The sequence below is a fragment of the Nelumbo lutea genome, chromosome 3, assembly GCF_056320005.1.
Source record: "Nelumbo lutea isolate HS-2025 chromosome 3, American lotus-T2T, whole genome shotgun sequence".
In the NCBI taxonomy this organism is placed as follows: domain Eukaryota; kingdom Viridiplantae; phylum Streptophyta; class Magnoliopsida; order Proteales; family Nelumbonaceae; genus Nelumbo; species Nelumbo lutea.
The window spans coordinates 12,705,339-12,732,880 of record NC_142686.1 but is presented as its reverse complement, the minus strand read 5'-3'; the positions used below and the strand labels follow the sequence as shown (position 1 = coordinate 12,732,880).

Below are 27,542 nucleotides of genomic sequence, written 5' to 3'. Positions count from 1 at the left end.
GCCTTTGGGCTTTTTAAAAAAGAGAATATATATATATATATATATATATATATATATATATACAACCCCATATACTTGATAAGACTCAGATGATAATGAATTTCTTTTTCCCTGCATTTTACATGCAACCAAACAAATTAATGCAGAAGAGGCTGTCTTTGTAAACACATACTCACATAAATGCAAGGGGTGTTTCTAAGTGTCAAATTGATGAACAAAACAGATTTTAAAAGCAAGGATAAAAATATGGAAAAAAGTTTATTTATGCATATTCTAAAATTTTAAATATATATTCGACATATACATATATGCACATATTTAATATATTGCGCACATATTTAATCATTTAAAATAAATAAAAATAAAAAAACTTGTCAATGCTATTTTTGGAAAGTCAAATCCACATATTTAGAGTTCACATGGGGTGCGCCACAGCACATCCGTGCACGCTGCGATGTGCATGTGGGGCGCCTGTGAGGCGTGCTGCGTAGGACGCAAATGTTATATCAAATATTTACCTGAACACATTGGGTAGGGCGAGATCACATCTGCGCCCCCACGGACGCTTTACGACACGTTCCAACCGTGTATTGGGAATGTGCATGTGGAGAGGGCGTAAATGTGAACTGGGGCAGGCACGTAATCTGAAATGGGTCCCACTTATGTCTATAGGGCGAAGCATCTAAGAGTTGCAGCAAGCTAGTTTTTACTAGAATGCCGCTTTCGGTGTCATCTGGACTCTCGTAAGCTCGTTGCAGAGCGAGGGCGGGAACCAAGAACTGAGACGTGAAAACAAGTGATGAAAGTTAAGAGGAATCGTGACAGTAAGTAAATCCCAAAATGTCCCCTCAGTCCCGACTTCCCACCCCCAATACCAACACCAACAAACTCTACTTCTTCTATGGTTACCGCAAACCTTCTCAGAACCGGCCCACCGTTCGTGGTGGCCTCTTCTCCAACCGCAAAACCCTAAACCCCAATCAATTCGAAACCCTAAACTCTAAACGTCAACCCAGCTCTACCTCTTCCACCACTTTCGATCTGCAAAAGTGGGATCCCACTTCCCCACAAACCCTTACATCTTCACCAATAAAACCTTCATCCGAGAATTTCTTTTCAGTCGCTCGAACCCTCTCTCCGATTGCTCGATACATATGTGATTCCTTCCGCAAGTACAAAAACTGGGGCCCTGCGGTCATTGCCGACCTCAATAAGCTCCGCCGAGTCACACCGAATCTCGTTGCCGAAGTTCTCAAGGTCCAGACTGATCCAAAGATCTCGTCCAAGTTCTTCCATTGGGCAGGTAAGCAGAAGGGTTATCGACACAATTTCTCTTCTTATAATGCATTTGCTTATTGCTTGAATCGCACGAACCAATTTCGAGCAGCCGATCAGGTTCCCGAGCTCATGAACATGCAAGGGAAGCAACCCACTGAGAAGCAATTTGAAATTTTAATTAGAATGCATTCTGATGCTGGTCGAGGCCTTCGGGTTTACTTTGTCTATGAAAAGATGAAGAAATTTGGGGTGAAACCTAGAGTTTTCCTTTACAATAGGATCATGGATGCCCTTGTCAAAACGAACCACTTGGATTTGGCACTGTCTGTCTACGATGACTTTAAAGAGGATGGGTTAGTGGAAGATAGTGTTACATTCATGGTTATCATCAAAGGCTTGTGTAAATCTGGAAGGATCAATGAAGCTTTGGAGCTTTTGAATCGAATGAAGGCGAATTTGTGCAAGCCGGACATTTTTGCATACACAGCGATGATTAGGGTGTTGGTTTCGGAGGGAAATTTGGATGCATGTTTGAGGATTTGGGAGGAAATGCAAAAGGATGGTGTTGAGCCCGATGCTATGGCTTATACTACTTTAGTTGTGGCTTTGTGCAAGGGAAATGCTGTTGATAAAGGCTATGATCTCTTTAAGGAGATGAGAGGGAAGGGGTATTTGATAGACAGAGCTGTTTATGGTGCCTTAATTGAAGCATTTGTTGTGGATGGTAAGGTTGGATCAGCTTGTGATCTGCTCAAGGATCTAATTCAGTCTGGGTACAGGGCTGATCTGTCAATATACAATTCTCTGATTGAAGGTCTTTGTAATGCAAACCAAGTCAATAAGGCTTTTAAACTTTTCAAAATCACAGTTCAGGAGGGTCTTGGTCCTGACTTTACCACCATAAATCCCATTTTGGCATCATATGCGGAGCAGAGCAGAATGGATGTTTTCTACAGATTACTTGAACAGATGCAAATGTTGGGAGTTCCTGTCAGTGATGATCTCTCCAAGTTCTTCTCATTCATGATTGCAAAGGGGGATAGGGAAATGAAAGCTTTGGAAGTGTTTGAGCACTTGAAAGCAAATGGATATTGTAGTGTTTCAATTTACAATATCCTCATAGGATCCCTCTACAAAATTGGTGAGGTAAAAGGAGCATTGTCCCTCTTTAATGAGATGAATAATTCAGATTTCAAACCTGATTTATTTACATACAGTAATGCAATTCCATGTTTTGTGGATATTGGGAATATCAAAGAAGCGTGTCTGTGTTATAATGGGATAAAAGAGATGTCTTGGGTTCCCACTATTTCTGCCTATCGTTCTCTTGTCAAAGGGCTCAGCAGGATTGGAGAGATTGATGCAGCTCTTATATTAGTTCGTGACTGCTTAGGCAATGTGGCCAGTGGGCCAATGGAATTTAAGTACTCTCTTACCATTCTTCATGCTTGCAAGTCAGGTGATGCTCAGAAGGTGATTGAAGTAATAGATGAGATGATACAAGAGGCATGTCCACTGGATGATGTCATATATTCTGCTATTATTTCTGGCATGTGCAAACATGGGACATTGGAGGAAGCAAGGAAGGTGTTTTCAAGTATGAAGGATCGCAGCCTTCTAACAGAAGCAAATATGATAGTTTATGATGAGTTCCTTATTGATCACATGAAAAAGAAGACAGCAGGGTTGGTGCTATCAGGATTGAAGTTTTTCGGTTTGGAGTCAAAGTTGAAATCAAAAGGTTGTAGAATCTTGCTGAGTTGAAGGTAAATACTTCATAGCATCAACCTTTTTTATGCTGAAATCTGTGTTTTGGAGTAAAAGTTGAAATCAAAAGGGTTATAGAATCTTTCTTAGTTGAAGGTAAATGCAAATCAAATTTCGAACTTCATAACATCAATAATCAACCTTCTTTAAGATGTTGGAATGGAAGATCACATGCCTGTAATTAAGGTGATGCTACTTCACTTTTTTTTCTTTAAATCATCATTTTGTTTAGTCTCCAAACCTTGGAAACAGACTCTCTGTATGTGCAGGAGTAATGCTGCGTACATCTATCCCTCCCCAGCCCTGCATTGGTAGGATCCTTGTGCGCTGGGCTGCCCTTATATTTTGTTTAGTCTCCAAACACTGTTCAGTCTTGGGTTAGTGGATGAACTCAAGGTCTGATATGTCTTTCTGGAACCAGGTCAAAGATTGAAAGATCTTTGGCAGGTTACCTTTTAAAGATCAAAGCTAGAGAGAAGAATAATGAAATACTTGTATTTCTCATCAAAAGTTAAAAACCCAGAAGAAACTCAGAAAATAGAAACTAAAAAAAGTTAGAAACCCAGATGAAAAGAAACTAGAAAATAGAAACCCAAAAATCAGAAATTGAGAACATAAAACTCAACAAAATAATACTTGACTCGAACTAATAGTTTATTAAACAAAATAGGAAACAACTAATTACAGGCTGTCTAAAAAATAGGAAACTCACTAAAGAAAAATGACATCTCATTTTAAAACACACACAAAAATAGTAATCATGAATTTAAAAATTGTAGAATGGATGCCACTTGGGGAGGAGTTTATTAAGCTGAACTTTGATGGGAGTAGCTGAGGTAACCCTGGAACTTCGGGTATAGGAGTACTGAGAAATAAAGATAGTAGTATTATATCTTTGCATTTAGGTCCTGCAGGTGTGGGAGACTCTTTAAGGGCTGAATTACTTGCTGCTGTACAAGGAATCCAGCTTGCATACCAGCTAGGAATAGAGCATCTGCTTATTGAATGAGACTCCCAAGTGATAGTGGGTTGGTTGCAGGAACCAGATTCCTTGATTTGGGGCTATAGAGATCTCCTCAGAAAGGTTAAATAGCTAACAAGGAATATGACAATTAGAGTTCAGTGGGTAGGCAGATCAGCAAACTCAATGGCTGACTTGCTTGCAAAATGGCAGGTTTATCGGGTTACTTTATTTTGGGCTTCTTTGTAATTTTATTTGAACTTATAATTTTGTAACCGGTTTTAAAGGAAAGGTCGCATCTCGTGCCTTTCCCTGGGCTGCCTGTAACTTTTATTTGCTGGATTAATAAAATCTTACTCATTTATCAAAAAAAAATGTAAATGTCCAAATCTGGGTGCAGCAAATTCTACTTCCACTTTCATATGTTCTACTTGCTTCAGGATGTTCAAATCTCTCCTGAAATTGATTTGCTGTATCCTCTATTGTTTTAGAAGGCTGAACAACATTACTGATGAAGCAGGTTATGTACAGAATGATGCTATGCATTATGCAATCATCTCCGCCATGTGCAAGCATGGTATTATGGAGGAAGCGGGGATGGTATTTGCATGTATAAGAAAATGCAGCCTTCTAACTGAAACACAAATTTATAGTGCATGATGAGTTGCTTATCAATGACAAGAAGTTGCCAAGATTGAAGTTCTTTGTTTTTAACTCCCAAGCTGAACCCAAGGGGTAGTACAATCTTGTGAAGTTGAAGATAATGGCCAGGTATCTCTTCTCTTTGTCAAATTTAGTTTCCTGTAACTTCTTTTTAGCAAATTGTTTTCTTTTGAATGTAATTATGATTATATTAAATTGAGAAAAAAAAACAATGGTACATGAGATGAATCAACTTTGAAGTGGTTAGGTGTATCATGTATTAAGAGAGTCATCCCAGGTGAAGATGCCTTGCCAAAGAATGGAGTTTTGATGGAATAGAATGGCATGTTATGGTCTGCCTGCTTAGAGGTGTAAATCGGGTTGTGCTGCCCGTGGCCCGACATGATTCTGAGTCGGCCCGACCCGGCTCAGCATCATGGTTCACGGGCTGTGTTGGGGCACAATACAATTGTATGGGTTGTGTTGGGCTTGGGGTTTCAGGTCCACGGGCCGGATCGGCACGACATGACAATGTGGGTTGTGCTGCTCGTGGCCTGACTATGCACACGAGCTAGCATGGCCTGGCCCGACCTGTAGTGGGCTGAGCATGGCCTGCCCAAGGAACTAGCTATTGGACGGTTGGAGTCTTGGAGAGGCCCCCAATGACTAATTTCAACTTTTTTGGGGGGTGTTTTTACAGAAATGGCCCCAACAACTATAAACAACTATATAGGGGGGGTATTTATATATTTTGGCATTGGGGGCCTAGGGAGATAAAATGACAATAATGCCCCCTAGCAACTATATAACTAGTTTAGAGGGGTATCTAGGTAGTGATAAATGACTTTATAATGATCAAATACCCCTCCCAACAACTAAAAAACGACTGGTTTTTAGGGTATTTTGGGCAATTGAATTATTTTCAATTCCTATAAATAACCCTATCCTCCGCACCAGTCCACCATTCTCATCATACCAATTCAGCAATTCTCTTCTCAATTCTTGTACTCTCTCATCTCAATTCTCATACAATTTCATGCTGTCATACACTTAGGCAGTTAGGCACTTCGCAATTTAGCCATTTAGGAGGCTTTGAGAGGCTTCAACTGTTGAAATCAAGTTGAGATTCTGAATTGGTAATCTGACCATCCTGGTAAGTGCAATTAAATTGATTCTTATTTTTTTAGAATTAAAAATAATGGTCGGATCCTCCTCCCGAAACCAATTCCCCAATGGTAAGTTCACTAGCCTGATTTGGAAAATATTTAAAATAGGGGAGGTTGAGGGGAAGGGGAAAATAGTCGTTTGCCAAAAATGTAAGATTGACTTTAGCTTTAGTATCAAGGGTGGTACTGGCTACTTGGCCAAACATTTGCTCTTCTATGAGAAACAAGAAAAAGACATCTACTTTAAAGATTTGTTGGATGCTGAGGATAAATTGCAAGACAAAGAAGGGCATGACACTATTACACTTGATGAAGCAGATGATTAACATCAAGGATATGGCGTTATTTTTTTTTTCAATTTTATTTAAATTATTTGTTATCTTTTCAACAATGTAACTTTTTCTTTTCAATTTGTAATTTTTTTTTTATATTTCAAATGAAATAAAATTCCTATGTTTTTCCAATTTGTTATCCATTTTGTATTTTGGTTAATACTTTTTTTTCATTTCTTTGTTAGATTTTTTATTTTTTCAATTTGTTCCCAAAGCGGCAAAGCCCAAAGGAAAGTTGGCAAAAAAAAAAAAATCTAGGCCTTTTTGGCCCAGTTCAACCTAGACCCAGCATGGCTCGTAGCCTAGCTCGACACGACTTAGGCCCATGGCATGGCTTGTAGCCCACTCGGCTCAGGCCTACGGCCCGACATGGCATGGGCCCAAATGGGCTTGGGCCATGGGTTGTGTTGGGCCGACTTCCGACTTATCTCGGGGGAGGGAAGCACGACCCGACTTGACGGCGGGCCATGCCGTGCCGTGCCGACCCAGCATGGCCCGATTTACACCTCTGCCTGCTCATGAAGTTTAGTCCCTTGGTCCACCCAGCCAATGATTGGGGTAGAGTTAAAAGACAAATGAAGATGAGTGTAATGTGTGTCAGAAATGTCTTGCTTCCTTTTTTCCCCCTACTTCCTCAAGACACTAAAATTATGTAGAGGTTCTTTTTTTTTTTGGCTTATATTTCAGTTGCAAAGAACTTTCGTATAGGGCTGCAACTAACCCAACTAGTGCTTTAAAAGGTGTACCTAGGCACACAGGCCGCGCCTAGGTCCCAAGTGCACCACTTTCAAAAGGAGCGCACTTTGTGCACCTTGTGCTCGCCTCAGCCCAGGTGTGCACCTATTTTACTTTTTACACTTTTTTGGTGGTTTTTAAGCTCCAAGAACTCCCTATTTTCCAATGTTGTTCATTCATTCATCTAATATAAGATATTTTAAAAGATAATTAAAATTATAAAATTATTTTTTAGGGATTAAGAATTGTAAGGCCCTAACTTGGACTTGCCTCAAGGGGTATGGTGCAAAGGCGACTTGTAGAATTGGGAATGAAAAATGTAGCATCACATTAACTATATGAAATAATGCAGTTGAGAAATAAATGAAGAAATTAAAGGTTTGACATGCTTGAATATGTTCTGTAAGTTAGTTTTTATTTTATTTTTGCAATTTTCACATTGGATATGTTTTATATTTTATGTTTATGTATTTGAATTTGAGCTAATAGGCTTTTTAAAACATTTAGTTTAAAATTAATCCTTGAATTTTTTTATTAATACCATTTTTAATATTTTCTTAATTTATTTTGATTTATTTTATTTTTTTGCATTTTCTTCTTCTTCTTTTTTTTTTTTTTTTTAATTTTGCACCTTGCTTAAAAAAGGCACATGCTTTGTCTTGCACCTCAGGCACAAAATGCCCTTTGCATTTTTTTTGTGCCTTGTGCTTTTAAAACATTGAACCAACCCGAGAAGGTTGGATTGGGTTGGGGTTAGGATTGAAATTTGCCAACCCAACTTCATTTCAGGTTGGGTCATGTCGCCCAAGGGTTCAACCCTAAACCAACCTGGACCGAACTCTATTATTGTTATTGTACATATGTATTATAGTTCTGTTGCATACAATTTATGAAATTATCTTAATTCTTATGCCCTTAACTCTAATGACAAGTTGTCATTAGTGGTTTTCATTCAATAAGTGTATGTTTTATTATTACTAATTTCATTGTTTTAGATTTTCAATGGAATATCTATTATAATTCATAATAGACCATAATTATTTGAAACATTCATTTTTTCACTTTTATACTACAAAACCAATTACAACATCAGACAAACAAATACCAATAAAAAAATATGGTCAGTCTATGATCATAAAAGTTTAAGGGTTAGGGTTGGGTAGGCTGGGTTAGGACTTAGGGTTCTGGTTGACTAGGTTGGGTTTAAAGTTGGGTTGGGGTTCAAAACTTCGAGTTGGGCTAGGGTTGACCTCAAATCGACTTAACCCAGCCTGACTTGCTCCCCTACTTCTGTAGTTCTGGAACTTGGACCTAGAAGAGGTAGCATGAATCATCAATCCTGTTTAATGCATATGTTTCAAAATTGGAGGCTTCTAATCAATGCCAACTTGAGAGTAAAGGAAGCTTGGAGACCAAAAATAATGTTCCACCTACAAATTATTCTATGATGGTCTACAAGAAAATGCAAATTCATATCTACTTTCAACTGATTGATTCAATATAAATTGACCAAAAACTTCTCCACAAGTGTTGGGTAACTTGAAGGGCATGTCACTGATCAACTATATCAAGATAGATCCGATCAGATTCTTCTACTCCTTTTATCTCCTTATACTCTGGTAGGAAATTTTCTAAAATTTGTGCTGCTGTTGGTCTACTGCCTTAACCATGTAAATCTTTAATTCAGAATTCCATAAACTACTTGGTTCATAACTTCATAAAAAGTCAAGTTTCATGAATTTGAACTCTTCTATTTACTCATCTGTGCGTTGCTTATGCAGGATGGTGCTCCTTCAGATGGCAATTTAAAGTTTGATTCTGTATGCCTTGGGTAAATGGAAGGTAGCATCATCACTACAGGCTCTGTTTCAGTCAAATTTAAAGTGTGATTCTGTATGCTTGTGGCAGTGCTGGCTCATTACTAGCATAGTGGTCTATGCTTGGATTCCTGCAGCCCTATCTTTCCCTTCCTGACATAAGGAACACCTGATAATTGGTTCATGCGCTACAGTGGGATAAAAGCTTAATTCAGATGGTAATGTCTATGCCTTGGATAAATAGAAGGTAACATCATTTGTGGCTCTGCTCCAGTAAAATTTGAGGTCTGATTTTCTATTCCTGTGGCAGTGACGGTTCATTACCAGCATGGTCTATGCTTTGATTCCTGCAGCCTAATCTCTCTCTTTCAGACACAAGGAACACCTGATAATTGGTTGATGCACCACAATGGGATGAAGCGTAACTCTGGTGATGGTAATGACCACTTCCATCAATGACCCTGCAGAATACTTTCCATTAGCAACAAAGGTTTTGTCAGTGTTCTCTAGTAAAAATTACTATGCCATTTTGAACATGGTTCACCAGACGGGTCAAGTAGGGAATTTCCCTGAATGAACACGTGTGGCTACTTGCTCAAGTGTTAACAGGGATATTATGGTGATTTTTCCATAAAATAGACATTTGACCTTCTAAAGCCCTAATTCCTCTTCTGCCTTCTTGATCCATTGGCAAACGTCTCAGTGTCTCACCACAACACCCTCTCAGCTCTTTCTTCTCCTGCGACGAGATTCCCAGGTAACACCCATCTTCCTCCCAAAAATGCTTGCTTTTTTTTTCTATGTTGTACTTTATCTTATCCAATCTCAATTTTTTATTTCACTGGTTCTTCTACTGACGCATGGAGAAGGCATCAGAAACCTAGTAGAGCGATCTCCTTAAATATCTGGCAACAAGAACCATCCAGGTAAGTGCTGTTACCTTGATTTTTCTTCTATTGCCCTGGTTTTTTTAATGATGTGTTTATGCTAGACATTAGATTTTTTTTTTTTTGTTCTTCTGTGTATTGCTCTATTTTTTCCTTCTATCATTTTCATTCTAGGCGTTATAATTAATCTTAAAAATTAATAGAGCTATTCAAACAATGTTTTTATAGAACAGAAATACGTTCCTCAGGAAGATTTTGCCAAACAAGTCAATTATTCCTCAAGAACAAGAAATAGAATTCCTGTTCCGGAACAGGAATTTCCTCAAAAAACAGAAATAGGTAGGAATGATGCCAAACCCCTAGTGGCCACCAATACAGACTGTCTATCGGGTTGGGGACCCATTGGGTTGGCCAGATGTTCAATCCCACAGTAAAATATCTGCCATATGCCTACCTTGTTCTGGTGCCTTTGACAACTAATATTAGCCATTAGCCATTCAATTTTTTAACCTTTATTCTAAAAGTGGGCTTATTTTGGCGCATATGGTAGTGTGTTTTGGACCGAAATTTTTTCCATGAATGACAGAGCTCAGTGCAAGATTCCTTTGTTGTTTGAAGCCTGAAGGAAGCTCACTAAACGAGCTGACTCTCTTCATTATCATTGATTCAGGAGCCGAAGATCTAAGGGACAAACTAGCTGTTTCTGAGGATTGAGCGCGACGATCCAATGAAGTTGTAGACGAAGGGTGATTCTACGTCGCGGGAATCATTACTCACAAAGGGAAATAGACAAACAACACTTTGGCTGGGAATCATTTCCCAGCAGCAAGTAATTGGGCTAAGTCTCTGTGGGTCATTTCATCCATTTGGCTAATTGGCTTGCTTAAAGGCAGCTCTTTCTGGGTAATGAAATGGTAAATTTAAGCATATATATGAGCCTCAGCCTATGCTGGAAAAGTAGGCTTTCGTACACCTAACCTTTTGGCCGCTTCTACTTTGTTATGTTCTTTGTTGCAAAATTTTATAGCCATAACTGATACGAGGACGTTTTGTACTGGTTTCTACCTTACCTTGTTCTTGGAATCTCTGTTCTCTCTCTCTCTCTCATCTTTTGCTTTTTTTTTTTCTTTTCTTACCCTCCTTTTTTTTTGCTTTGTGACGATGTCTCCCCCATGAGGCGCCCTTTTCTCTTTCCCCCACTACCCTCCAGAGCAAAAAACGAAAAGAGAATGAACGAAAGAAGCTTGCTTGTCCCTTTTGGAGTCTATTGCCAACAGGAATCTAATAAAAAGTCGATTTGCAGGCGAATACTTGGGTACATAACATGGTCATCTATTCTCGCATGTCTCTACTCCAATTCAAAGTCATGTCTTCTTTCTTGTCCAAGAGACCAATTGGCATTAAAAGATCAGCGTGAGTATTCAATCCAACTTGATTCCTTTTAGTAGTCATTTACCTTTACCTCAAATTTCTTCCTCAACACCACTCCCTTGCTTAGCCTTAGCATGGAGTTGTCACTTCAGTGTGGATGGCTTGGTCAGATTCTTCATTCTTGGAGGCTCAAAGGCTAAAAAAAACTCAATGTCGACAATTGGATGGCAAAAAGAATAGAATGGAAAGACACCAAATGGAATCCAAATAAACAGTCGAAAGTTGAGGAGTCAGGAAATATAGGAAAAAAGGGACCAGGGACAGGGTCGGGCACGAGGAGTCGAAGTTGTTACATGCGCGTTTCCGACTCCGAGCACCATTTGCCTTTTCTTGGTTCAATGTTCAAACAAACACCTGAGAAGAGAGGCAACGCAATCCCGAAGTAAACGAAACCATTTGATTTTGAATTGAGGAGATCCGTTTCAGATCCAAATCTTTGTGGATCCACTTTTTCTTTGTCTCGTGCAGGGGAGACTGTTCTGTGGTCTGTGGTTGGGCTGTCCAACCTTTCTAATCACCAGTCTGGTCTGGCTTGTCCATTGTCCCCCCTCAAGGAGAACGCCTCACGTCCGGTCTCTGTTGAGTCTCCCATAAGCCCACGGTATCATGTGGAGGATGAGCATGTTCTTCAATCCTCCTACCCGCTATCTTTATCTTTCATACAAATAGAGAATATAATATCTGATTACTCTCTTTTTTGGCTTTTGTCCAAACAAACAACAAACATATAAATGTATCCCTTACTGGCCTAATAATTCTCTCTCTCTCTCTCTCGGGCCGCCAACAGTATTTCCTTGAAATTGTGATGCACATCGGGTTGTTTATGTATAATATACCAATGTTTTCAAACTGCCCTTAACCTGGATGGTTGGACCATTCAGCCTTGGAATCGTGTAGGCAATTGGTTCTGTTTTACTTCAAACCCGATCTTTGGCAAAAGACCGTTGCATTGGTCAATGACCTATTGACTTGGGCTGTCGATTCATTTAGCGATTTTGGTCTTTTTTATTTTAATTATTTTTTAATTTTTGATTTGTCAAAACATGCCTTTCATTCAAACCGGATGATTGAACTGTCGACTCAGAAACTAGTGGACAGAACAGTTCTAGTTCCAGATTGGTTTTTAAAACATTGTGATAGACCGGTGAGGTTCTAGAGCTGCAAATGGTATCATTTATTCAAATTTAAATTCAAAATTTTTGTTATAATTTATTTAAATTCAAATTTAATCATGTCCAAAGTGATATGGATTTAATCAATTTATAATTGGATTGAATATGAATTCATCACTATCCGATCAATGATATCTGATTCGATAGCTGGATTGAATACGAATAATTTCCTGAAATTTGCTATTATATTCCACAGTACTCAGAAATGTGAATGTTTTGGAAGTTTCAATAGCTGGGGGAGAGGTGTCTAGAGTAAAAAAGTTGCTGTCATGAGTAAGGTTTTTTGGGTGAGAGAAAGGCCAAAACTTTTGAGAAAGGTTTTTTGGGGGTGGAAGGCCAAAACGTTTGGTATTTTGACAGGAGATGATTTGAAAGTTGAAATCTGCGTGTGTGTGTGTATATATATATATATATTCAAATGTATTTTGATTATTTTTAGTTTAAGTTATTAATGCCATTCGATATCCGACTTAGAATACGAATTATCAAATTCGGATTCGCTTTATATCTGATTCGATCCGACCCTATCCGTTTGCAGTACTATAACTATGAGGTGCATTATCTATATAGGTTTTAGGTTTTTCTAGTTATTAACCAAATTAACGGTATCGATATCGATGGGTGGGGGCACTCGCTAGTCGCTAATCTCTGTCTGTTAGTTGATTTGTTTTATGGGAAATGATCGTATGTGACCTTGTACACCGTGTGGTTCTAACGTGCCATCACATGTTGAAAAAAAATTAGGCGCCTTTAAAAAGCCATTTGCTTTTTAAATTCTGGACGAATGACGAATTGACACGGTAGAGTTCACACCGTTTAATCAGCGTAAATACATTCTCCGAATCATCACCCCTATTGTTTTAGAACCTCAGAGAGAGAGAGAGAGAGAGAGAGAGAGAGTCCCTGAGTCGTGCTCGTAACTCCCGAGACTCTGTGGCTCTGCGTTTGTCTCTAGGCTGCCATATTTCTGGGATAGCGTAAGAGATGACCGGAACCCCGACTCAGGCCTTGGGTCTCTCACCTCTCCCTCTCATTTTGAAATTTGAACACCGTTTTTTGGCCTTTTTTGAGTTCCCCATGCTCAGTCGAGTGTGCGTCCGCGCCTCTCTCGTTCTCTTTGACCGCCTCGGCGACGCCCCTTTGACCGCTCTCTCGCCCCAACCCCCCTTCTTCTTCTTTAACTCCTTTTTAACAAAGCTTAAGCTTTTCGTTCTGAACTTTTGTCGAACATTTGAGTGGCTAATATTTTCTTTCAGAAAGGAGACATGGTCGATAATGGAGGTGGTGGTGGTGAGGCTGGCGATGGAGAATCTAGTTGCCTTCCGACAACACTCAGCGGAAGTTCAGATGATCTTAGCTTAGAGAGTAGTAATAGTATAAACAGTAGCACCACTACTGGCGGGTCGACTAGCTGTACAAATAGCGAGATCGTAAATGGTTGTCTTGACGGAAAGCAAATCGAGTGCAGCGCAGCAGAGACTACAAAAAATGGGGAGTTTTTAGAATGCCCAGAAAGTGAGACGAGCAGCTTGAGCTCAGAGAACAGTAATAGTATAAACAGTAGTACAACTACTGGTGGGTCGACTAGCTGTACAAATAGTGAGATCTTAAATGGTTGTCTTGATGGAAAGCAGATCGAGTGCAGCGCAGCAGAGACTACCAAAAGTGGGGAATCTGTAGAATGCCCAGAAAGTGAGACGAGCAGCTTGAGCTCAGCGAGCTACTGCAGCAGCATCGACGGCAATGAGAACAGTTGTAGAAGCTTTTGTCCGAACAAGCCTCATAAGGGAAACGATCTTCGATGGGACGCCATTCAGTGTGTAAAGGGTAAGGATGGGGTTTTGGGATTGGGTCATTTCAGGCTTTTGAAGAAGCTTGGGTGTGGGGATATTGGTAGTGTATATTTGGCGGAACTTAGAGGGATGGGATGTTTGTTCGCTATGAAGGTGATGGATAAAGCGATGTTGGCGGGAAGGAAGAAGTTAGCAAGGGCTCAGACCGAGAGGGAGATTTTAGGTTCGTTAGATCACCCGTTTCTTCCTACTCTGTATTCGCACTTTGAGACGGAGAAGTTTTCTTGCTTGTTAATGGAGTTTTGCAGTGGAGGGGATCTTCACACGCTCCGGCAGCGGCAGCCGGGCAAACATTTCTCTGAGCAAGCAGCACGGTTAGTCCTGCATCTTCAGATCTTCATCTTCTATGTTATGTTTTTTTATTCATGTGCAATCAAATTAATTTCCTGCGTTTATTAGTAAGACGACAAGCCATTGAACTAGAAATGATAATACAATATGGGTTATCAGGGGGGACACAACCTGCAAGGATCGCTGGTTGTCTATTGATCAAGCTAGCATGAATAGTAAACAAGTGATGTTATCTCAAAATCTTAGTGAAATGGTTGAAACTAAGTCATCTCCCCCCTTCTATTTGTCATGTTTCTCTTTGTGAGAATTACATAGTCATAAGATGTTTGTATGGCAATTTTAATTTGATTCAGAATGGATATTTTGCAATCTATGGCTAAAACAATTCTTCAACCTTGAGCCTTATTTGGGTCAAATTGACTGGTTAATGCCAATCTGGTCTATAAAACATTGACATGGAGAAATATCTTCCGAATTGTGGACTCACTTTTGCAACCTTCTTGATGGTTGAAGTTATTATTAGTTTTATGATTATTTTCTATTGTTTGCAGGTTTTATGCTTCAGAAGTGCTTCTTGCCCTTGAATATCTACACATGATGGGAGTGGTTTATAGGGACTTGAAGCCTGAAAATGTTTTGGTGAGGGAGGATGGCCATATCATGCTTTCTGATTTTGATTTATCTCTCAAGTGTTATGTGAGCCCTACCCTGATAAAGTCCAGTATGGAATCATCTCGTAGGGTCTCTTCCTGTATCCAACCACCATGCACTGATCCAACATGCAAATTATCAGTTTGTGTGCAGCCTTCTTGTCTACAACCATCGTGCTTCAGACCTCGAATTTTCAATCCGAAGGCAACAAAGGCAAGGAAATGGAGGAATGAGTGTATAAGCTTGACCCGTATGGATTCACTTCCTGTACTCATCGCAGAGCCAACCACTGCCCGATCAATGTCTTTTGTGGGGACCCATGAATATTTAGCTCCTGAAATCATTAAAGGGGATGGTCATGGGAGTGCTGTGGACTGGTGGACATTTGGTATTTTCCTGTACGAGTTGCTTCATGGGAAGACACCATTCAGGGGGAATGGTAACCGTGAGACATTGTTCAATGTTGTTGGACAGCAACTGAAGTTCCCAGATGGTTCTAATATCAGTTCTGCTGCTAAGGATTTGATCAAGGATTTGCTTGTAAAGGATCCACAACAAAGATTAGGATACAAAAGGGGTGCCACAGAGATCAAACAGCACCCTTTCTTTGAGAATGTTAATTGGGCTCTACATGCTGATTGTTTACTGTTAAGTCAACAAATTCTACATGCATTTATGTCATTCTTTTTTCCCTTTCTTCCACGGATACTAAATTACAGATTGGTTTCAACTTTCAATTGTCTTCTGAGTTTTGCCTTTCTTTTCTCATCTTATCTAACTTAATTCTCATGATTCACTCATCCTTTTAAGGTCATTTGAATGTACAGAGGACCATATTGCTTCAATCTAAGACTTTCCATTTTAGTAAATTTTTTAGGTAAAATCCACTTTTAGTAGTGAATACTTAAAAAAAGAAACTAGTATTCTTTGGAAGTACAGTTGGTTCATGTACATCACCATTCACCATCTATTTTTGTAACGAGTTCTGAACATCTCTTGGGTTGTCCAATCATTGTTGTTGTTCCGAGTCTATTGACACATTCATGTATTCTTCCATTGATGGGAGGTTTAGTGAGATCTTTTCTTTTTTTTAATGGTCAGTGGTCACATCTGATTCCCTTTGTTCGGATATAGGTTTGTTTGTCAAAGGTAAACTATACGATCTTTCTACTAATGTAAATTAGCGGTTTCAGATTTGATGGCCTACTAGAAATGTCACTTCAGCGAACCACTGGACTGGGTTATATATCGTTGGAAAACTGGACCGGCTAACGTTTCCTTTTCTCTATTCTCTATATTAGACAAATTTTTATTCGGCAATATAATGTAGTTTTTGTGATAGTCTGCATATTCTATTTAGAATTTTATTCCATTCCTCAAGGCCCTCCCACTCGAAATCCCTTCATTCTACCCTTTGGCTAATACTTCAACTACCTGGGACAAAAAAAAGAGAGAATGGTGGGTAAAACATGAAGAGCTTCCGATTGACCTAGGAGAAAAATAATGGTTAGTACTACTGACCAGTATGCATATATTTATTTATTTATATCTTTTTATAAGACATACCTATGATGTATTTATTTTTAGGGTAAAATGCAAAAACCCTCCCCTCAAGTTTCTGACAATAATAAAAACCTCCCTTATAGTTTTATTATAACAAATATCTCTCCTAAACTTTTGAGAAATTGGACAAAAATCTCCCTTCCATCACTAATCCAAACAGAAAACATTAAATTGATGCACCAAATTTATTAAATACCAATTTTACCCTTTTATATATTATTTTACATAAAAAATTACTTAAATAACCTCATTTTAAACTCAGCAAACACCTCTTTTACATTTTTATCCTCTCCCTTCAAGTTCTCCCAAACTCCATGGACGCCAAGACAGAGAACCTTGTTCGGAAACTTCACCGATTCTAAGAGAAGAGTCCTGTTCGGAAACATCAACTCTTTCAATCTTCCAACCTTTGAAACCCCAGTCCGTTGACTAAGGTAGATAGGAGCATCTTTCTACTCTTTGTCGGTGATCCTTTCACCGTTGATTCTTATGGTGAAATCAACCACCTTTACTTATTTCACTGCTGAAACTTATGCCGGTTGATAAGTCTGACACCATTTTTGTGGTTCAGGCAAGGATAACACAGGTAAAGGGAGACACCATTTGTGGTTCATGCGGTGGAGAAGTGAGGCACTATTTGTCGGGGATCGTATCATTTTCTAGGTCATTTTATTTTTTTCTAAAAATTTGAATGGCAACTGGACCGCCCTAAACATTTACATTTGCAAATAAAATTTGAGATCCAGGTATACAGATGCCATGCTCTGAATGCTAACAATAGTCAAGTTTCAAGCCATTACAGATGTCGTTTTATCAATATTAAATTCTCTGTTTTTCCAAACACATCTTAGAGACAATGGAGAGACCTAGAAATTGGTTTCCAGATTTGGTAACCTTCAAAATTTTGATTCATGAATCAATTATGAAAATGCCTCAAGTTTCACAACGATTTCAAAGTCTGGAGTTTTAAGACATTGGCGATTTGAGATCAATTTCTGAAATGACAAGCCAAAATTTCGAAGTTACTCGCATGGTTGATGACGAGGCTAAAAAAGAAAAAATGGGAAAAGAAAAAGTGCCATAAATGCAAGTTAGCAAGAAGCCATTTTTGCAGTAACGAAAAGGAATACCTTCTAGTTTCAGAGGAAGAACAATGGGAGTTCGGTGGAAGAGTCTTGTAGAATAAAAAGGAGGGCAAATATGGTATTTTATGATATCTTTAAATGATACTTCGGGGGTAATTTCGTAAGTGTATACATTCAATAGTGGAAGGGAGTTTTTTGTTGAATTTCTCAAAATTTTAGGGAGGTATTTGTTACAATGAAATATAGGGGAGAATTTTATTATTGTCAGAAACCTTAGGAAAGATTTTTGCATTTTACCCTTATTTTTAATGTATATTATAAATGTAAAATACTAAAAAAACAAACCAAGTAAATGGTTTAATCGATTGATTTGGTTCGATTTTGGTTCACAATTATTAAAACACTGAAGGGTTCATTCCGGTTTTAAAAGTGTGCTGAAACCTCTAATGGATGGTGAAAATATTTCACTCTGTATTACTACCTTCTAGTGCTTAATGGTTTTTGCTTGTTCAGAAAAAGAAAAAAAAAAAAAGAAAACGACAAAGATTGAGTTGTGCTAAGCTTACTATAGTTTCCTATTACACCGTAATCAAAACCTACGTTCTTTGATGTAACTAATCGATTTATTGGATTCTTTGGCATGGGAAGACAATAAAAAAAAAAAAAAAAAAAAAAGGAAAATAACCACAGACAACTCAGTGTTTGTACCCTAAAATCCTCTAATTCTGCTAATGTCAAAATGATCTCCAATCCCTCTCCTAGTTTGAACTCATAGAGTACCAAGTGCTGATTAGGAATGAAACCAAGGCTCAGTTTGTAAGCAATGCAAATGCAAATATGTACAGTATAAATATATATAAATTATAAGGTTTTGCATTCTACATATTTACATTTGTACTCTTTCCAAACTCAGCCCAAGTAAATTTATTAGCAATTACAAGATATGTAACCATATCAAATTGCTCATTTTGGAAGAGAGAATTTCAGAATGAGCAACAACTAAAAGAATAATGAATTATAACAATGTTTTCTAATTTTGGTTGGCAATTGTCCATTTCAAACAAATTCGTTAAAAGTTGTAGAATCTTTTAATGAAATGATTGATAGTTTTAATCACCCATATCTTATTCCTGTTGAAATGTGACAAGGACCAAGAATCGGCGAACGATTCAAGTAACACTTTGGAGGAGGCTTTTAAAAATTAAAAAGGAAAAAAAAAAGATAAAAAAGAAGTAATAATGATTAATGACATCCGATCATTTTAATCAAACATTGCCAGTGTAATTTAATTCTAGTATAATGATGTGAATCTGATCAACAATAACTTAATGGATTTTAGGCTTGCAATCTAAGGGTCTGTTTGGTTTGTAAGAATAGGGATATGGAATTGGAATTGGAATGGGCTATTCCAATTCCAAGTATTTGGTTGGGTGGAATTGGAATCCCATTCCTATTCTTGTTGGAATGGCATTCCCCCATTTGAGGGAATGGTCATTCTCTGCTCTTTCCTTGGGAATGAAATTTCATTCTGGCTGATTTTAATTCCCATTCACATTTCTGTCTGAACCAAATAGACTATGGGAATGAACAATTCCAATTCTGATTCAAGAGGATTTCGATTTTGATTCCAATTCTGATTTCAATTCCGACTACAAATCAAACAGACCCTAATTTGTCTCATCTTTGATGAAATTTTTGAATCCATAGAGCACTAATGGATCTAGAACAAGGATGTCGAGCACACATGATATAGTTGAATTTTACATTGAATCCATAGAGCACTAATGGATCTAGAAAAGCCTATATTATTTATTTACTCTATTTTAGGCCCAATCTCTTTTCCTTGGATAATAAGACCAGACATCCGGTGACCACCCATCCATCTAGTCGTTGAATAGCTCATCCATCTCTATTTTAGGCCCAATTAGCCATATCCAATTCCCCATTTTCTCCTATGTCGTTAAATAACTCATCCATCTCTACTTCCACCCATCCATCTACCTAGCCACGTGGATGGTAGCAATATGGGAGGTTGCAAGGTGAACCTACGGCTATGTACATGGTTGATAATCACTCTAGTATACAGCTGGTGAGGCAATTAGAGATCCAGATACACACTCTGGATATCTCCGCCCTTAGTTCTATAGCAAACCTTAACAGTTACAGACAGCTTTGTCTGGAGAAAGTCGAGGCCTTTTCTTTTCTTCGCCAATTTGAATACAAGGTATGCTTCGTAAATTGTTCTTGGGGACAGCAATCTTGTCTCTATCTTGCCATGGATTTCGAGCTAGCAACTGTCTAAGAGCTCAGCCACCTCTGAGAACCTGAAAATTTAAAATTCAGAGAGAGAGAGAGAGAGGAAGAAGGTTAAGCAGTTGAACATGATCTCCGGCAATTGGTAGCAACAATCTCTGTGGCTGCTGCTCTTAGTCAGATCACAAGATGCATTCTTAGTTAGATTACAGAGCATTCAAGTTACATGAAGAAAACGACTTCAGATTTGTTTCTAAGATATATTAGTCAGACCTGTTCAGACTTCAGATCGGAGCTATTCCTTCCGGTGGTTGTCCAGGTGAGTAGCTGCTGCTCCCTCCGGAGGTTGTCTAAGTCGGTGGATGCTGTGGTCGCCAATCCTCCTTCCATGTGAGTTGTTTCTGTTGAAAACAGAACAGAATAAACACTTGTAAGAAGGAGAAGACGAAGAAGAAGAGGAGAAGAGAAGAAGAATGGAAGAGTAAACCTACCACCGGAGCTACTTGTAAGAGGAGAAGAAGAGAAAGAGGAAGTCAGAAACGAACCACTGGTTCTCTCCTTGTCGCTGCCAATGGAGGAAGGGTTCGGTGTGTGGTTGGGTTTGGTGGAAGGAGGAAAGCTCCAAGGAAAAATCACTCAAAAATCTCAGTATGAGGTTTCCAGGGCTAATCATGCAACCAGTGGGTCATATTGACGGATGTCATGGATTGTTAAGTTAAAGATAAACAATAGAAATATGTAATAGTATATAATTATTTTATATAATAATTAACATTTTATATTTTATATAATATTTTTAATTATTTTTTTATAATAAAAAAATAATAATTATTAATTTTGGATATTGTTGTTTATCAAATTTAGGGATTCCCCATTTCCCTGAACAAACCCCATCCATGTTAACTTAAATCCATGAACAATAGGCCTTTCATTGGTGTTCAAATAATGATTTAGTGCCAAACACCCTCCAATTTGTAAGGTAATAGGGTTAGAACCCAGAACTCAGGCAAAATTTCTGCACATATAACATTGAACCATACATTTGGAATACCTCCTGTACATCGTGTTAAATTTATAGGGAGATATCACCAATGTGCAAATGGATTCCCATATTTTCATAGTGTGTGTAGAATTTGTACTTGTAGAGAATCCCATACCTACGGTTAGCCTTTTCTTTGTTTTTCCTAGTGAGTCGTATTATTGTTGCTTTTTATTCAAATGAAATGTTATTTACCAAAAGCCATATAAATGTCAAAGTTAGGGATGATGATGGTAGAGACAACTGTATCTCTTAGGAACAAAACTATTGCCATATATCAGGAACATCTTCTCATGAATGATGATAATGGATATATTCCCAATGTGCAACTGTAGTGTACTGTGAGTATGAATGTGAAAACAGTTTGTGGGTAGGAGACCCGAGCTTGGTAGAGACAGTAAGGCAGACTCAATTTTTTAATTTTTATTTTAAAGAATTAAGGTAGATTAAGATGAAATCCGAATCAGATATTCTGGATCATATTTTGAATGGATGTGAGAGGGTCTAATTAATCCGAACCCAATCCAATTACGGACCTAAGCATCTGAGTTAGCCGGTACCTTCTTGTTGTTTCTAAAGTTGGACTAAGATTGGATTGAGTAAGTTTATAATTTATTTGTGGATTCAACTATGATACCGAAAAAATAATAATAATAAAACTCATACCTGATTTTGATTGATTCCCACTTTTATAACAGCAGTTGATTGGTTGCCAATTTTGAATATGCATTATTTTATCATCCTAAGAACTGTCATGTTGGGATTAGAGGAATTGACACTGAAATTTCTGTTTGATTGACTGATTTTGATGATTTTTAAGAAATTCGTCAAAATTTGATTTTTGAAATCAACTCTTTTTAGGGATCATACTTTTCTTATGATTTGATGATGTTTAGCTATTTCTAATTTTTTGAGGATGACATGGCATCAAGGAAATCAGTCTGGAATAAATCATTTTTAATTTCATAAAATTTAAGCACCTTAAACCTCCCCTGAGGTTTCTTCTAAATACTAAAACCTTCCTTAATTTTGTTTTAAGGACTTAAACCTCCCATGACAGAATAACACAGTTACATTTCACGGAATCAATGAAAGACTCCTTTGCCTTTAAACATTCTTTAAATTTTCAAAACATGTAAAAGGCCGATTCAAAATTGTTCATACAATGTAACTAATAAAAATAATTTTGTCTTGATCACACAATTCACCATTGATTTGTGCTGGTAGATCTTGAATATTGAATCCCGACATTAGCAAAAGGGAGAAGCGAAGGGAGCCATGGTTTACGGTCTTTTTTAAACAAGTTGAAACATATAAAGTGTGAAATTTCATTCTGAGCTTATTTTTATTGTCGGTTTGTGAATATGGAGAGACAATGAGACTCGGTTTCTAATTAATGTGGACCGTTTGAGCATTCCGAGCTTGATCCACTGATAAGTGTCTCTTGTTTTCAATTTTCTGTTAGTTTTAGCATAGGAGTGCCTTTTCAAACAAAATCTATATCTATACTACTTTAAAAAGTATGAATAGCCTCAAGAATATTTCTAAAATTTTGTGATGAAAAAATTGTTTATTAATAAAAAATGAAGGCAAATAGGATAATTAATTATTGATATTAAATGAGTTGAAAAGAGTTAATTTAAAGATATTTAATGCATTCATTTATCTCCCATTAAATCCAATATTTAAGGTATTAATTTGCATTCGCCTTCATTGAATCTTATATTTAAGGCTTCTTTATTTCTTCTCATCATTAAATTCTATAATTAAATACATACAGAATAAATTAATAATTTCAATAACATAAAAACTTATACTTTTAAAAGCTACCTGAAAAAAATAGTGTTTTTATCTAGGTAATGGTAAGAAATTAAACCATTTGGGTCAAAGGGGCCAATCCATGTTGCCACAATTAAATAATAAAATTCAAAAATATATAAAATGTAAAAAATATAGAAATTTAAAAAAATAGGAACATTTTTAACATCATACATTTAACATATTAAACAATAGTAAATATAATAAACAATGTTTTAAAAAACGATCCGGAGGCGGACCCACTTTTGCCTTCGGGTCACGGGTCAATAGTTCGACTGTCAAGGTCAAACGAGTCAAACCACTCTGCGTCAACACTATGTGTGTGTGTATAAAATTACATATTTTATCAATAAATAGTATAATTATATTTTACATATATTACATATAATATATGTATTATGTTCATTTATTTATGTTTTTTAATTCCATTTTAAATTTTTATTTATAAAAAATATTAAAATCACAATTTGGGGTCAAAAAATGGTTTTTTTTCACAAAAATAGAAAGACAAGGCATATAATGCCCTTGGGACATATAGGTCTTGAAAAGTTACTCAAAATAAAAAAGAAACCCCACAATCGAATATCGGAGTGCAAAGTTATGGCTTCCAAAAGTTTGCACATAATTAAGTGTGCAACCTGTGACCTGGTTACTAGGTTGAATGGGTCAATGTTTGAACCGCCCAAGTTAGATGGTTATTAACCAAAATGGAAAGTTTCTACAGAACCAAACCTAGAATCACAGTCGAGTGATGATTCGAACGATTCAATCGATCAGGTCAACAACAAGTTGAAAACATTGATGATAAATAAGAAATATTTTTATTAATGATGGAAATGAAATGTAAAATTCAATTGGAAGTAAAACTATTTTCCTATTATCTCTCATTAAATCCCATATCTAAGGTATATTCTCTTATTAAATCCTATATTTAAGATATATTTTTCTCATCATAAATTATACTAATTAAATCCACAACATTAATTTTAATAATATAAAATAAATATTTTGAAAATTAATTTGAAAACAAAACCATTTTCTACCCTCTCGGTGGTGGGTGAGCAATTCAACCATTTGGGGTCAAATCCATTAATAAATAATGCCATAATTAAATAATAAAAAAAATAAATAAATAAAATATATAATGCAAAAAATAAAAAGAACCGGGCATATCATTAATATTGTATATTCATTATATTGAACAAGAATAAGTTTGAAATGAAAGAAGTATTTTTGTAAATGATGAAAATGGAATGCCAAAATTAAAATCAACCTAAAATGAAATTATGTCATAGTCAAATAATAAAATTTTTAAAAATAGAAAATACAAAGAATCACAAAAATAAATATTATACATAACATATAATGTTACATATTTATAAAAAATAAAATATTTGATACATATATAATATTATACATTCATTATATTAAACAAAAAATATATATTATACATAAGATATAATTTTATTAATAATGGAAACGTAATACAAAATTTAATGTCAACCTAGAAATCAAACTATTTTTCTTTTTGGGTTGTGGGTTAGTGGTTTGGGTCAAATGGATTAATCGATGATATAATAGTTCAATAATGAATATTTAAAAAATAATAGAAAAATGCAAGTAATCAAAAGAATATATAAAAAAGTATATATTAATTATGTCAAACAAAAATTAAGTGTGATAAGTAAAAGTTATGTATATATGTAGATGAAATGTATAACTTAAAATTGATCCAAATAAAAAGTTATTTTCTTATTTAAATGGTGGGTCAATAATTCAACTTTTTAAAGAAATTTATGATGTCAAAATTGAATAATAAATATTAAAAAAAAAAGATAGAACACAAAAGATAAAAAAATTATAGAGTTTTGTCAAAGACATTTTGGAACATTTCTAATGTTATATAATCATCATATTAAATAAAAATAATTACTAGAATAAAAATTATTTTTATTTAAGAGAGAAATGGAATACAAAATTTAGTAGTAGTAGTAGTAGTAATAATTGATACAAGTATTTAAGTTTATTTTTAACCATATTATTAATTTTATTAATTTTTAATTTCTATCATAACTATGATCTATCTAAAATTCAAGTAATCAAATGAAAAATAAATATTTATACGTAGTTAATAGAGGAGCCTATATCGATTTTACTTTCAAAAGGTATCGTATTGACTGAGAGAAAGATGAAAGAGTTAACAAAAACAATATGAGACTAAACCCAAGAAATTTTACTACGATCTTTGAGGATTCCATTATACAAAGCCATCCGATTTACTATGTTACGAATCTCAGATTTCCAAGCATGATTAATGTCCAAAATCCCATATCTATTCATTCTACAAAGCAAGGGCTTAATCCTCAAAAAATGGCAGCGTATTTCTTGTCAATGAATGCTGCTCAATGCATACAGAACTCTGAACCTTCAGATTTGTTGTTGATCAGGTCTGCTATTTGTACTTGTGGCCGAACATCAATTTGATGAGAGAAAAGGGACCAACCGAATCAGTTGGGTTTTTGAAATAATACCTGACCGCACATGATGCCACATGTAAACGACGATTCATGACAGATGCTTAAAAGAGGGTAATATTTGTTCCCTTAATATATTAAAGAAATATTTGCTAATAAACAACATTTAATTATATATGTGTTACATATCTTATAATGATTTAAATATATTTATATTATCCTAATCCTTTAAGATTTCTTAAGCTGTGTTTAGTTTGAAAGAAAAAGTAGGGAATGGAAAGGAATGAAAGAAACTTTTACAAATCTCGTATGGGTTTTCTTATCTTTCCTTTCCTTTCCTCGTTTTTTTCCTTCAAACCAAACATAGCCTAAAAGAAATTCAAATCAACTGTACTTAAGGACCTTTTGTTTATTCTGCTGAAATTGATTTTTACCTAAAATCCACTTAAATTTTATGTAATTCTGAAGCTTGATCCAAATCTTTCTGGTCGAAAATTTGCATGCGTCATTAAATTTGAGCCATTTCAATGAGATTAAGGCCATGTTTGGGAGTGCTTATGTTAAAAATAAGTGTTTATTGAATAAATGCTTACAAACAAGTGCTTATTCAAATAAGCACTTATTTGCATTTGGCACCCAATTTTTTTTAACTCTTATTGGGCGTTTGGTGGTCTTTTTCTCTAATAAGCACTTAAACAAGCAATTGTGACTTTTTTGTCTTTCATTTTCTTTCAAATTTTCAAAATATCCAATCCAAAGTGAATAAATAAAAATACTTTGATAGAAGTGATTTTATAAAATAAAAGTGCTTTCATAAAAGTACTTCCATAAAAAATACTTTTATAAAAGCGTTTTTATAAACTGATTTTTCATAAAATTATTTTTATAAAAGTGCTTTCATAAAAATATTTTTGTAAAAAATGCTTTCATAAAAGTAGTTTTCATAAAATTACTTTTATAAAAGTGCCTTTATAAAGTTGTTTTTATAAAAGTGCTTTAATGTAAAAGTACTTTTATAAAAATGATTTCATAAAAATACTTTCCTAAAAGTATTTTTATAAAAATGCTTTCCTAAAAGTATTTTTATAAAAATGCTTTCGTAAAAACATTTTCATAAAATTACTTTTATAAAGTGCCTTTGTAAATTTGCTTTTATAAAAGAATATAATTAGTATTTTAAAATTTTATTGGAGATAATTTTAGAAGAAAAATTTTGAACAAACGCACTTAAAAAAATGAAAATTTGAACTTAAAAAATAAATCATTATTTTTTAAATAATGTAGTCCCGCCCAAATAAATTTTTAATAATGTAGTCCCGCCCAAATAAATATTTATTTTGGCTATAAGCACTCCGAAATATGGCTTAAAAATTATGGTCATAAAAGATTGACTCAATTTGACAAGACAGTTGATAGTATAACGTGGCTTTTGTGGTTAATGCCTTAATGGATTCCTGGATTAATGGGACTAATGTAGCTATGATGCACGTATGACCTTTTAGCATACCAAACCACTATCCACACACTGCTTACAATTTCAATATATCTAATGAAAAACTATTATTATATCAAATAACACTTCTTTTATTGGTTTCTAAATTCTATCATACTTGACGCTTCAGGTCATGCGGGAGCAGCAGCAGCAATTAATATAGAATCCATTTAGAGGGTTTTGCCGTGGATAATTCGATATTTCATACAATACACATATATGTATGATGATGCGAGATCTGGAAGTTCTTAGTTGGAAAGTTGTTTGGATGTATTCTCGTGATGAGTTGAATTAAATTGCAAAATAAGGATAAGAGAGATTGGGGTGGATGACCCGGTGAGGTCGTTCCGATGCTAAGTTAGTATTCTTGTTGTGGTTGCGAGCTAAAATTTGAACGATAAAGAGCTTGAATATAAGTAAACGTGCGTATCTAGGCCCTAGAGGGGTTGATGCTTTTATATAGCTGAGCTGCAATGGGTCTCACGAAACGGTTCTGGAATCTTCGTCCTGAGTAGATGAGATTTGTTTCTGCTTTAGCCGAGGAGTAATGTATCAGTCAATGAAGTTAATCGTTATCACCTGATTTGGGCGGGGAGAGGATAAAACCTATCATTACATGGCGTGATGCCAGGAGGTTCGGAGTCCACCGAGAAGCTTCTAGGGTCGATTATGTGTCACTTCGGTTCCTGGCCCCGAACTGCCTTAGGTGCCGAAGTGACTCTTATGCCGAAGTGGCTTTGTACCGTGGTAACCAAACACCTGAACTCTGAAAACTGCTAACTAGACTCCTCTTGCTGAATTATCATCCTGCGGGCAGATCGCGTCCATGTGATAT

The 27,542-nt window shown here is 36.1% G+C and overlaps 1 protein-coding gene, 1 long non-coding RNA gene and 1 pseudogene across 7 annotated transcripts; 2 read left to right on the top strand and 1 right to left on the bottom strand.

Annotated features, from left to right (window-relative positions):
• The first annotated feature begins 528 nt into the window (after positions 1 to 528).
• EMB3131 (Pentatricopeptide repeat (PPR-like) superfamily protein) lies at positions 529 to 10,668 on the top strand. 5 transcript variants are annotated; one of them, XM_088980665.1, is made up of 7 exons: positions 717 to 3,044; positions 4,527 to 4,777; positions 8,663 to 8,916; positions 9,009 to 9,134; positions 9,402 to 9,455; positions 9,568 to 9,624; positions 10,256 to 10,668. In XM_088980665.1, exon 1 carries the CDS (start codon positions 841 to 843, stop codon positions 3,040 to 3,042), a length of 2,202 nt encoding a protein of 733 aa, XP_088836791.1. In that variant the 5' UTR covers positions 717 to 840; the 3' UTR covers positions 3,043 to 3,044; positions 4,527 to 4,777; positions 8,663 to 8,916; positions 9,009 to 9,134; positions 9,402 to 9,455; positions 9,568 to 9,624; positions 10,256 to 10,668. The 5 variants fall into 5 exon arrangements, with proteins under 5 accessions (XP_088836790.1, XP_088836791.1, XP_088836793.1 ...); XM_088980667.1 differs by having other exon boundaries at positions 720 to 3,044; positions 4,538 to 4,777; XM_088980664.1 differs by having other exon boundaries at positions 529 to 3,044; positions 9,009 to 9,455.
• A 1,452-nt stretch (positions 10,669 to 12,120) lies between these two features.
• Positions 12,121 to 15,766, top strand: LOC148863010 (serine/threonine-protein kinase D6PKL1 pseudogene; annotated as a pseudogene). Its single transcript, XR_016109561.1, has 2 exons — positions 12,121 to 14,355; positions 14,884 to 15,766. The product of XR_016109561.1 is annotated as a serine/threonine-protein kinase D6PKL1 pseudogene (transcript).
• A 3,528-nt stretch (positions 15,767 to 19,294) lies between these two features.
• On the bottom strand, positions 19,295 to 20,566 carry LOC148863009 (uncharacterized). Its single transcript, XR_016110287.1, has 3 exons — positions 20,376 to 20,566; positions 20,158 to 20,285; positions 19,295 to 19,955 (listed from the first exon to the last, which is right to left on the bottom strand). It is a non-coding gene; the product is annotated as an uncharacterized LOC148863009 (long non-coding RNA).
• Positions 20,567 to 27,542: the final 6,976 nt, after the last annotated feature.